Source organism: Arachis ipaensis, chromosome B10 (assembly GCF_000816755.2).
Source record: "Arachis ipaensis cultivar K30076 chromosome B10, Araip1.1, whole genome shotgun sequence".
NCBI lineage: Eukaryota > Viridiplantae > Streptophyta > Magnoliopsida > Fabales > Fabaceae > Arachis > Arachis ipaensis.
Window position 1 is genome coordinate 1962316 of NC_029794.2, and position 13248 is coordinate 1975563.

The window sequence follows — 13248 nt, forward strand, 5'->3', positions numbered from 1 at the left end:
TATATTAGTTATATATATAATAAATTGAAATGTAAAATTATATTCAAGTGACAAATCATTATTCACAATTTAAAAAAGAGAGACATAATTAATTAGGGGTATTGTTATTATTAGGAAAGAGTAATGTCTATCTAGGTCTATGATGTCTAATAATTCGGCTGTTAACCCTACCTAGCTACTCTAAGTTGGGTTGTACGAATTTAATTTTGACCTTAGCTTGTTATATTTTGTCTCGTAGTTGTAGTGTTATATTTGGATTAGTGAGATTCAATTCAAATATTGTTCTCTTTGAAAAGGATAATTATAAAATTGTGTGGCCTTAACAGTATATTGTAGTCATGACTTAAAGTTAAATAGGTATAATATTAAGTCCTTTCATTTTAAATTAATTGTGTTTTCTTTTTAGTTTTATATTTGTTTCAAACTGATCATTATATATTTGTAGATTTCAATAACTCATTAATTAATTTATATCTAATATGTTCTTTAAACAATTATTAGAAGGAAAATACTAGCAAAAATTTTTTGACAAAAAATAATACGATTTAATCAATTATATGTGTTAAATTTAATTACTAAAAATATTTTTAAAAAAATATTTTAGACGTCTTTATTTAAGTGACTCCCTATAATATCACATGTAGATACATAATTACTAGTTTTTTTTTTTCTATTTACATAAACACTGCAAGACTTGTCAGTTTCCGTGAACTGGCCCGGATGGTAGGGCTTTGTTATAAATTTGGATTTAACTTTGCATATTATTTGTATAAACTTGAATTAATACTTTTCTACCCCCCTCCCCCAATCTGTTTTTCAAAAGAATACCAGTTATTTTATTATAATTATATTAAAATATGTAATAATAGAGTAGCAAACCATTTTGCTAATTAATAAGATATAAATTCCATGATTTCAACTGAAAAATGGAAAATACTTGATTAACTATTATATATATGAGACGCTGAATAATCTTCTCTATCCTATTATGGATAGATAGTTGAACTCCAAGTTGGATATTGCATTGTCAAAATCAATGCACCTGCACTTAAGTAGATTTTTCAATTGGTCCAATCTTCCCTACTCTTCTTAAATGGCCCTTCCTACCAAAACCTCCCCCATCATATTCTCTTTCACTATACAATTCTACGTAGCCTTATCCGTACATATACATGCATGCATGTATATACATATCTCTGTATTATACTACTCCCCTCACCTTCCCATGCAAATTAATTTATTCCCAATTTAATATTCTTGATAACTTAGACATTTTAAGACAGAGAAAAGAAGGTATATATTTTCGATTTTTTTTATAATTATTTACTCACTTAATAAAAGTTGGACATAGACGGATATATATATAATAAAATAAGTATGTATTTACATAATTCTTTGTCCTATCTATATTTTTTGTCACCTGATTTGTATTTTGTTTAACATAACATGTGCATATATTTTAACCATACTCACATAAAAATATAAAAATGTATGTAATTGTAATAGATGAAGGAACGAATGAATTTGGTGGAAACTCAAGTCCAGTTGACTTCACGTGAAGTTGATAGATGAGAGCCGTTAGATAATTTGACTGATTTGACTAAATTTTTATCTAACGACTCTCAGTTATCAATTTTACGTGAAATCGACTAGTTATTAATTTTACGTGAAGTCGACTGCAACTGAGTTTTTAGTTTACTATATGATTGAGAGAATAAGAATACTAACACTATAAAGAAGGGTACGTAGCTTCGTCCAAAGTTAGAATGTTGAAGGCGATGTAAAATTCTAAATTTCCCAACTGGGCTATCTGAACAAATAATGATAAACTTAGTAGTAAGTAGTAACAACTAAGAAGACATAAGAGGTTAGTTAATAATAAGGTGAAAACTCAGTTGAAGTCGATTTCACGTGAAGTTTAAGAACTGTTAGATGATTTAACTGATTTGACTAAATTTTTATCTAATAGCTCTTAAATATCAACTGAAGTCGACTTCATTGTAAAAGTAGAAAATATACAAGTAAATGAAAAATAGAATAAATAATAAGAAAAGAAAAAGGAAAACAGTGAAACGTTCTCTCATACTAGAAAAAATCTGACAGCAGTACATAGTGTGTTTCTCCCTCTTAAAATGACACCAAAAAATAATGGCGGTTGTGTTCTCACTTCTCACTTCTCATAGTCATTTGCATTGATTGATTGAAGCTGTGAGAGAGAGAGAGAGAGAGAGAGAGAGAGGGGAAAGCAATAGTAGTAAGTATAGTAAGTAGCAACAAGCATGGCCACAGGAACAAGCTGCAACTAGTACTATTACTATTACAGTATTACTATTACTACTACTGCCACCATCACCATAAACCATAAACCATAATCACAGCCATGCTTTTTTTCTAACTCATTATTTTGTTTTTCTTCTTTGCCATTACAGGAAAATAAAATGAGCCAAACGCTATAAACCTGACCCCTGGATTCTATTTGGTACTCCTGAATATATAATACACAAACACACACTTGTTTATTTTTTTTCGTGCCATCAAAAACCTCCCCCACCGCTATTCACTTTCCAAGTTTATCACTTTATCTCTTTCCTTCTTCTGGGTTTTGCTTCTTTTCTTGAGATCTGTTCTCTTCTGAGATCTGTTTGGTTTTGCAAGTTTGTTCTGTTATTCAGCTTCTTGGGGTTATTTCCTTTGAACTAAGTTGGTTGCTTTGTTTTGGTGGTATGAGGTATTTGGTTGAAGATTGGAACCTGGGGTGGTGGGGGTTGAGGAGGAGTATTAGCGAATGAGGCATAAAGCTATAGTCTTTTGCAGTGATACTGGTTTTGGTTGAAGGGTGGGAATCTTGTAGGAGGTGTGTACAAGGTTCTGTTTCTAAGAGATTTTGGTTTTTGTTGTTGAAGGGGAACAAGAGGATAACAAGAATGATATTCTGTAGGGGGAAAGAAGGGACTAAAAGCTTGGTTTTGTGGTGTGGGTGTCATTTTCCCAAGACTTTGTTGCTCAATTGGTCTACTTAATAAGAAGGTGCTTTTATTTGGAATCATTGATTGTGTGTTGGGAGACCTCAATTTTATTTTAAGGTTACAACAACTTGTTGAATTCCCTTTCTTTTTCTGCTGAAAGAGAAAATATGAGACTTTCTTCAGCTGGTTTTAGTCCTCCACCACAAGAAGGTATGTTTAACTCTTTGCTTTTTCCAGGTTATTCTTCACCTCATTCATCTCTTCATGTTTCCCAGTTGCTTTTTGTGTTAAAAAGTTTTGGAATTTTTTTATGGGCGCTTATTGAAGTTTTTAATTTAATGTCCACTGTCCAACATATGGTTTTGTTCTTACAAAATGTATTTGAAATTTTTGAGGTGGGGATTAGGAAAATCAAAACCTTTTTTTTTTGAGCTGCAGTTTGTCTTGTTTTGTCACAACTGATTGTCTAGAGAAAGTGTTTTCAAAATGTGTAGCAGCCACTTCTTCTGGTGCTTGCTCTAGTGTTTTGAGATCTTGGTTTTCTTTACATCAATTTGTTGTTTGAGCAAGTTATGATGAAATTTTGGTGGTGTTTTGAAGGGGAAAAGCGAGTTCTGGACTCAGAACTTTGGCATGCATGTGCTGGTCCCCTTGTTTCTTTACCTGCAGTTGGGAGCCGTGTGGTGTACTTTCCACAAGGTCACAGTGAACAGGTATGTTGAAAATATGATATTAGATTATTATTATTATTATTAAGCATAATAAAGTGATGATCATTTTCTGGGCTTGAAGATTGTTTCTTGTCTCTTGTCTCTCTATCTTTTATTCTTGTTGCCACTGTTAATTTGGAGGATGGGGTTTCTGTTACACACAAATTAATTAACAACACTTTAACCCATGATAGAAACCAACCAGTACATGACCTTCATGTAATTTTTTATCTGATTTACTTCTTTTGCTCTCAGGTGGCAGTGTCAACTAATAAGGAAGTGGATGCTCATATTCCCAACTACCCAAGCTTGCCACCCCAACTCATTTGTCAACTCCATAATCTTACTATGCATGTAGGAGATTATTCACTACCTAACTTTTTATATTTGGGTTTGCTAGCTCTTGTTTTGATTATTTTGGATTCAGGCCGATGCTGAGACCGATGAAGTGTATGCACAGATGACCTTACAACCTTTGAATCCTGTATGGTATCTTGTTTTACCTGATAACTGATTATTACAGTTTGTAAAGTTAGTTATATCTTTGTTTTTACTGTGATGATGTTTGCAGCAAGAGCAAAAGGAGGCATATCTTCCAGCAGAGTTGGGAAGTCCAAGCAAACAGCCAACAAACTACTTCTGCAAGACTTTGACAGCCAGTGACACAAGCACCCATGGAGGATTCTCTGTTCCTCGCCGAGCAGCAGAGAAAGTCTTTCCTCCATTGGTAAACTTACTCCAGAGACATGCTACAAACCTTGCACTTAGCTCATCAAATCTGTTAACTTTGTGTTTTTATGATTTTGATGTACAGGATTTCTCTCAACAGCCTCCTGCTCAAGAGTTGATTGCAAGGGATTTGCATGGCAATGAATGGAAATTCAGACATATCTTTCGAGGTGAGTTGTAAAGTGGACATTGATTCAGTGTTGGGGGATGAAGAATTGAAGATGAGATCAGTTTGAAATTCTTTCAATTTATGCAGGCCAGCCTAAAAGGCATCTACTCACAACCGGATGGAGTGTTTTTGTTAGTGCTAAAAGGCTTGTTGCTGGTGATTCTGTGCTCTTTATCTGGCAAGTAATTTAATTCTTTCCTGCTCATTAATTATGTTTTTGAGCTTTGAGAATATTCGTGTTTCTAACTTGAGAGCCTAATTTCTTTAATAGGAATGACAAGAACCAGTTGCTTCTTGGCATCCGACGCGCGAATCGACCACAAACTGTGATGCCTTCCTCAGTGTTGTCAAGTGATAGCATGCATTTGGGGCTTCTTGCTGCTGCAGCTCATGCAGCTGCAACCAATAGTCGTTTCACTATTTTCTATAATCCACGGTACAAAAGTAGTGCATGCATAATACTTGTTAAAATCTCTGTTCAAGGTTAATTGCCTGGGATTGACATGATCTTCTTAAATTCAGTGCTAGTCCATCAGAATTCGTCATACCTCTGGCAAAGTATGTTAAGGCTGTGTATCATACTCGAGTTTCAGTTGGTATGCGCTTCAGGATGCTGTTTGAAACTGAGGAGTCCAGTGTGCGACGGTATGTTTCCAAATCTTTTCTTAATGGTGAAAACTCAAGTGTAGTCGATTTCACCTGAAGTTGATAACTGAGAGCCGTTAGATGATTTGACTGATTTGACTAAATTTTCATCTAACGGCTCTCAACTATCAACTTCACGCCTGAGTTTCCACCTTTCTTAATACCATGTAAATGCCTGCATTTGTTGAATCATACCTTGTTGCTTTGGCAGATATATGGGCACCATAACTGGCATTAGTGACTTGGATGCTGCTAGGTGGCCAAATTCACATTGGCGCTCTGTGAAGGTTTGTAAGGAGCATTATATTATTGTTATTTGATTAAATTTGTAGCATTTTCAAGTGTTATCATTGATTGAGTTGGATTGCAGGTTGGTTGGGATGAATCCACTGCAGGAGAGAGGCAACCTAGAGTGTCTCTTTGGGAGATTGAGCCATTAACAACATTTCCTATGTATCCATCTCCATTTCCTCTACGCCTTAAACGACCTTGGCCTCCAGGACTACCATCATTCCATGGTAAACCTTGCCTCCTCCTATAGACCATTTCATTTCAACATTGCAAAACAAATAGAAATTCTCATTGTGCTCCCCATGAAATGCTAGCAGGATTGAAGGATGAAGATTTTGGTATGAGTTCTCCACTGATGTGGCTGCGAGACGCCGACAGGGGTGGTCTTCAGTCTCTAAATTTTCAGGGGATTGGAGTTAGTCCTTGGATGCAGCCGAGGTTTGATCCATCCATGCTGAATATGCAAACAGACATGTATCAAGCTGTGGCTGCAGCCGCACTTCAGGATCCTTCTAAACAGCATCCTTCTTCCTTACTTCAATTTCAGCAGCCACAGAACTTCCCAAACAGGACTACTGCTTTAATGCATTCACAGATATTGCAGCAATCACCACCTCAGCAAGCTTTCCAAATTGATCAAGAGAATCAGTCACAAACTCCAACACATGTTCAACTGCGTCCACAGCACCAGAACTCATTCAATAACCAGCTTCACCATCACAACAACCAGCAACAGCAACAGCAACCACAGCAGATTTCCAATTCAGTGTCTACAATGTCTCAGTTTGTTTCAAGTTCAGCAACTCAGCCTCTCTCACCACCTGTGCAAGCTATCTCTTCCTTGTGCCAACAGCAAAGCTTTTCAGATTCAAATGGAAACCCTGTCACCACTGCTAATGTTTCTCCTCTGCATAGTATCTTGGGATCCTTTCCCCAGGACGAAGCATCTCAGCTTCTGAACCTCCCTAGAAGTAGCTCTTGGATTCCTGTTCAAACATCATCAGCAGCATGGCCGTCGAAGCGAGTTGCAGTGGATCCTCTCCTTTCTTCCGGAGCATCTCAGTGCATTCTGCCTCAGGTGGAGCTGCAGAGTAGTATTTCTCAAAATGCAGTTACATTGCCACCCTTTCCTGGGAGGGAGTGCACAATAGACCAAGAAGGAAGCACTGATCCACACAACCATCTTTTATTTGGTGTTAACATAGAGCCTTCAACTCTTCTTGTGCATAGCCATGGTGACTCTCCCACCATTCCCTTTCAAACTTCTAACTACATGAGTACTGCAGGTGCCGATTCTTCAGGCTTCCTGCATCCCTCAGAAAATATGCCCAACAAAACCTTCGTGAAGGTTAGTTTTAGTTTTCCTCTGCTTAATATCAATTCATCTCCTTAATCAATATCTGATTCATTCTTGTTTACAGGTTTATAAGTCAGGGTCCTTCGGAAGATCACTGGATATCACTAAATTCAGCAGCTACCATGAGCTGCGCAGTGAACTAGCTCGCATGTTCGGCCTAGAAGGCGAGCTGGAGGACCCTTTGAGATCAGGCTGGCAGCTTGTATTTGTAGACCGCGAGAACGACGTTCTTCTCCTCGGCGATGGCCCCTGGCCGTAAGTACTAATTAGTAGAAACAAAATACAGCCAGAATTTGCCTTATTTAGCATTCATTAACTGTTGCAACAATTAATGAATGTTAAATAAGGTAAGTTATGCTTCTTTCTCTTGTTTATCACACATTTATTATGATCATGTTTGTTTCACAGGGAATTCGTAAATAGTGTATGGTGCATCAAGATACTTTCACCGCAAGAAGTGCAGCAAATGGGAAACTCCGGCCTAGAGCTCTTGAACTCAGTTCCGGTCCAAAGGCTCTCTAACAGTATCTGCGATGATTATGGGAGCCGAGACTCGAGAAGTTTAAGCACCGGGATAACCACGGTGGGATCATTAGACTACTGAATCAAATTAAAGTTACTAGGCATTTCTTCCATATTTTGTAATATTATAGTCTCTACTCTTAAGCCTTCTGTTTTTTTGGTTCTTTTGTTTTCATGTTCTTCAGACAATACTGTAACTATATATGGCATATAGTCATTGTGCTAGCTACAATATATTACAACACCTAATTCGTCAAAGATACTTCTCTCCCTTAGTTTCATTTTTAGTTACCGTATATTTTATGATTTTAAGTTGGTGGAAATTCAGGTACAGTCAATTTCGTGAAATTGATACTTGAGAATCGTTAGATGATTTGACTGATTTGACTAAATTTTCATCTAACGGCTTTTAGATATCAACTTCACGTGAATTCGACTTCACCTGAATTTTCACCTTTTAAGTTAGATAAGATAATTTTGGATGTTTAAATAAAGTCAACCTTAGAAAAAGGAGGGTGACTTAGTCTCTTATAATTACAAAGCCATGTGAAGTAGTGTCCCTATGATCGTTCCATTAATGTGAAAGTGGCCTTATTTGTCGTCTTCTTTGGTTCTGGCCATGCACCCTTTTTTACCTTGTTATTGCTTTTGTTTCATGAGTCGCAAAGTGAAATTAATAAAGCTCTGCATTATTTTGTCCATTTCGAACTTGTTTAATTATGCTTTCTCCAATTTTTTGTGTCCCCAAGTAGTTGGAATTATTTAAGCCTAAAAATTCCTTGGATATTTGGAATACTTCAGTTCGTACAAATTTAAACTCCAAGATTTGTCGTTAGGCAAATCTTAAGAGATAAGCATTGCTAATGATTGAGATTCGGTACGCAGTAACAAATTGTACAAAGTCTAATAATGAAATTTATTTATTTTATAGATTTAACTAGACACATATTAAAGTTATTAATTAAACATTTTTTTATAGAAAAGATATAAATTAAAGTTCTTCTACTCATAATAACTTTAACACGTGTCTTTATTACATCACGTATTAACCATGATAACCGCTTTATTATGAGTTAGGTACGTACGTAGATTGAAGTTGATAGCGACGAGAACTTCATTGATTCTCATAACGTGCAGTGTTAGATACATTTAATCATAGCTAGTTCCTAGCTTTTTGTTTTCTTCCCCTTGAAAGGTGTTTCACGTTTCAGCGAATGCAAGGAGAGCCTAATTTGAGGTTTACTTTTTTAGTTGGCACCATTAGGTACCTTTAGCCAAATTAGGGCACTAGGAACATGTAGGATAAAGCTAATAAGCTTAGAGTTGAGTGTAGGATTATTGTAAGGTCCTACATCGATTGGAGAGAAAAACAAAGCATGCCTTATAAGGGTGTGGATACCTCTCTCTAACAGTTACAATTATTGTGTTGTGTAATTGCATTGTCTTCAATAATAGGTATTTGCATATAAACAAAATAATAAATATTTAGGATATCAAACACAAATTTTTAAATAAAAAATAAAAAGTAAGTATATATTATTAAGATATATAATGTATGTTGATAGGAAAGTTATATCTAAAATGATAAAAGAATAAATATTTACAGAATACACAAAAACTCCATGTACAAATTAAGTAATTTCTGTATTATTGTTTTGATGCCTAATACCAAGTTGTGGGAGCTTTTTTTCTTGGTATGGAATGGTGACCAGGTAGGGCACTATCTATACCAATGATATAAATACTAATAAAATATAGGGCTGGCAAACCAACAAACCTTACCCCACCTTATTACTTGTATTTATAGTTGGGGATGATATATTCATTCTTAGCTTGTCAATCATATGATATTGTTTTACCACCTTATAATTATTAATATTAATAAAATCGTTTTTACTACTCAAATAAACACGATTGTTATTATTTTTGTTTCTTGGGGACTCAGTCAGTCACAGCATGACTAATAAAAGAAGGTTGTAATAATAACCTTTGTTTGAACAATTATACATGCAAATTTAATTTACGATGAGAAATTTGGCAATGCAATATTGAAAAGACTTGCATTATGACTATGACTTATTTAGCTTTAACTATATATTGGTTTCAATAGGACTCCTTACGAGCGTTGTTTCTATCTACTATTATCTAAAAATAATCAAGTTATTAATGACTGGACGAAACCAAGAAATAACTCCTCACGTGCGAAATTATAGAGGGTCCCCTTTAAGATCAAACAATTCCATCGAATTGAGTATGATTGTATGTGTGATAGCATCTACTATACCAGGAATATCAATGAACCCGATTATTGAAATTGCTCAGGATACTCTTTTTTAGCTTCTAGAATTTATTTCTTAGTTCAAGATCCGACCCCTCTTATCTTACTAACTGGAATCAAAGAATTAGTAGATCTGTTCTGTCCAAAATGGGAATAGGCTAGGGTTATGAACTTAGAATCTAGAATCTGATGATCGAGTGAAATTTTAGCCCCGATTAGTAAAGGGCCCGAAAAATTTTCTAGTTATGAATCGAGAATAGAACCAATGGATGATGCTTGGTTACAATTTTAAATCCGTTATTATATGTTTGCTCAATGAGATTGGAACGAACCAGATACTTGGAAAACGGATTAGAGCAAGCATGAACACCAAAAAGAAAAACATGGGATGAAACAAGATATAGAAATCGTAGGAATCTTCTTATTAGAACCAACTAGTATTTTTACCCGTAATAATATTATAGAAATATAATTTTTTTTTTAAATTATGGTCCACTTTATTTTAATAGTATAGATTATGCATGACACAAAAAATTTATAAAATCAAACTATTTTTATAACAAAATTTGTAGGCTGACAAAAGTCTCTAACTAAGAAGATCAAGATATCTATAGATAAAAAATCAAATAATAAAATTTTTAGTTATTATTTTTATATGAAAAGTCTAATTTTTTATTAATAATTAATTTTAACATTTGTTATCTAAAATTTAATACAATTTAACGTGTATACTTTTACATTTAATTAGATGTTAACTGTTAAGAATGACATAGTTACTTAATATCCAAGGTCATGATAATAATCTAAAGGCACTTCGTTGAAGGTTTCTATAGAACGGGAAAGGAAGTATACTGATTTTTGTGACACTGTTTTCAATTTTTATTACTGTCAAGTTGACTGTTCTAAATTGTGTTGTCGTACTTTTAATTTATGTTTTACTTTGCTTTCTCTGTTGTTAATTTTGTCCTTTTGCTTATGCATATCCCTGCTTGATTATGTTTCTGATCATTCTCTTAAACCTTCGTGAACATTACGATCGACTTTAGTGGTCATCTCGTCTAAGCTAGTTGCTCTTTTTATTCAGCTTGAATTTGTTTGATTTAATACTCCATCCTTCTTTTATTGCTTCCATCAAAGATCCTTATTTTAGATTTTCTTGTTAGGATGGGATTGATTCTCTTTCTGGCACACTTCATTATTTTTGTACAGTTTAATTGCGATCTTATACATCCTTCCAAGTTCTTGCGAACACCATCTATGATGTTTGCTTTTCCCTTCGTAAGTTTTGTATCATTTTGAGTAAACTTGAGCTTGTTTTAGTGTCACGTACGATTCCTAGATATAGCAAGCGATACGTTAGTTTTTAGGACACGGCTCGTAGACTTGGAAGATAAAACTTGTAAGTGTGCGACGTCATAAGAAGATTATGAAGTAGGAGTGTTATAAGGGGGAAATTAATTAAGGAGATTTTGGTACAAGTTGAAAAGTTAGTCCTGATGTTTAATGTTCGGATGTATTTTAGGAGTGATGAACAAAGTGAAAAGTGCTATGTATAGTGAGTTGTCAAGGGAACAAGAGTAGATGAATGTCAACTACGTCATTTTAACACAAATCTATTTTGTAACTTTTGCATTCCATTACATTTCTTTCTCATGTTTGGTAAAGTGTTAAAACTACATCACATTTTGCATACTATATCAATTTTCGAGGACAAAAATTTTTATACTATATCAATTTTCGAGGACGAAAATTTTTATACTATATCAATTTTGAGGACGAAAATTTTTATAAGGAGGGTAGAATGTAACGTTCTGATTTGTTTTGAAAATATTTTACATTTGAATTCTTTAATTACTATCCAACTCTCTACTTTTATCAAAATTCCTACACTACCCTTATTTCTTTTACCAAACCCTAACCCTAATTAACACCCAATTATCCCTTTACCCCAAAGAAACTCTAGCCCCCTTTCTTTTTCAGCAACACAGACACACACCTAACAGCAGCAACTGGGAATGAGAGAAAAAAAAAAAAGAAAGGAAGAGGGGAAGAAGGAAAGGGGGAGAGCAGAGGGGAAGGGAGACCGGTGAAGGGAAAAGAGAAGAGGGAGGCGGCGCGGTGGGTGTTACTACCACCGTCGCCGCCGTTGTTGACATGGGAAGGGAGGGAGATCTGAGAGAGTGATATCCGAGAGAGAGAGAAGGGAGAAGATGCAACAGCGCTGGTGGGCCTCGTCACCGTGCTTGCCAAGTCTCCATCGCGTAGCTGTTGCCGCCTTGCTGCTGCTTCGCCGCCACCATGCTCTGCCGCATCACCGCCGAACTCGCCAACCCGCCGTTGCACACCAGAGGAAAGTGAGATCGAGCAGAGAGAGAGAGAGCAGTGACGCTGCCGTCGCTGTTGGGGCTGTCGCGGTGGTTGCCGTCATCACTGAAGGAGCTCGTCGCTGAGCTGCTGTGTCGCCGCAGGAGGAGAACTCGTCGGAAAGCTGCTGTCCTATCCGGCCGTGCTCTATCCTCCATTCTTCCTCCACTGGTTCCGCCATTATCATTGCTCTTTGAAAACGTCGTAGGAAGCGTTTCACACTTCTGTCAGTTCTGTTTCACCACTGTTCTAGCCTAGTTAGTGGTTGTTCTGTTTTGTTTCTGTTTTCGCTACTGTTTTACCACAGTTGTTGATGTTGTCGTCGTTGCTCTGCCTTTAGCCGTCGTCGCTTCTGTTCTGTCGTGCCCCTGTTCGCTGTTTTGCTTGCCTATTGGAGCTGCCGCTTCCACCATCCAAATTTTGGGCTCTTTCGTACCCTTTAGTTTGGTACTCCGAGTTTGGTCTCTTCAGTCCCTTGGGACTAAGTTGTGAGTAGGCTTTACATTTATAATTGTTTAATTGTGCATCTATAATTATTTTGACATGTATCTATTATGATCTTTGAATTATACTCATTATATTTGCTTTGAACGATAATAAATTGATTAGAATAATTGGTTTATTAGAATTAAATAATTCATTTTTATGAAGTTTATACTTTCAGAACTATACATGAGACTATATATATTTTTGATGAAGTTTTGCTTTATTCCAAAATGTTTGATTTTACTTGAATATCTGTTTTTGAAATATTTGTTGGTACTCACTTACTTTAAAAATTGTGAAATATATTTGAAATCTTTTATGATTGAAAAAGATTTCTGATGAGAAAGTATTATCTGATTTGATTTGATTCGATATCTTATATATTTTAAAGATAAAATATTTGTTGTATTTGAAATTATATGTTTTGAATTGGTTTGGGAGGCTCGTATTAGAAAACCGTAGTTAACGGCGGTTATGACGTTAACCTAGATGCATCTGGCTCAGACCTCAGCTAGCAGGGACGTTGCTAGCCTAACGTATAGGTCACACGTTGGATCTGTTATTTCGTACGGACACACTAGAGGAAAGGGCTACCCTTAGAGGTGGAGCCGCCCAAGTGTGGACTATTTGATTTGATTTCTGTATGAGAGCTCCCTTATTGATTCACTTATTCATATAAATTATTATTTTCTAACTAAAATTATTTTCATAATAATGTTTAGATGGTCTCA

General features: G+C 35.6%; 1 protein-coding gene across 4 annotated transcripts in view; it reads left to right on the top strand.

Moving 5' to 3' along the window:
• LOC107622317 (auxin response factor 6) overlaps positions 1-7660 on the top strand; it is a 22541-nt gene extending 14881 nt beyond the window's left edge. Inside the window, exons 1-15 of one of the 4 annotated variants that reach the window (XM_016324177.2) lie at positions 2149-3176; positions 3567-3679; positions 3932-4030; positions 4104-4160; positions 4248-4403; positions 4491-4575; positions 4662-4752; positions 4846-5010; positions 5097-5219; positions 5431-5506; positions 5590-5737; positions 5825-6703; positions 6797-6858; positions 6932-7122; positions 7276-7660. In XM_016324177.2, the coding sequence (XP_016179663.1) occupies positions 3134-3176; positions 3567-3679; positions 3932-4030; positions 4104-4160; positions 4248-4403; positions 4491-4575; positions 4662-4752; positions 4846-5010; positions 5097-5219; positions 5431-5506; positions 5590-5737; positions 5825-6703; positions 6797-6858; positions 6932-7122; positions 7276-7471 (2484 nt within the window). In that variant the 5' untranslated portion in view covers positions 2149-3133 and the 3' untranslated portion in view covers positions 7472-7660. Of the gene's footprint in view, positions 1-2146; positions 3177-3566; positions 3680-3931; positions 4031-4103; positions 4161-4247; positions 4404-4490; positions 4576-4661; positions 4753-4845; positions 5011-5096; positions 5220-5430; positions 5507-5589; positions 5738-5824; positions 6859-6931; positions 7123-7275 lie in introns of those variants that run through there. The other 3 variants (XM_016324175.2, XM_016324173.2, XM_016324176.2) reach the window with 3 other exon arrangements.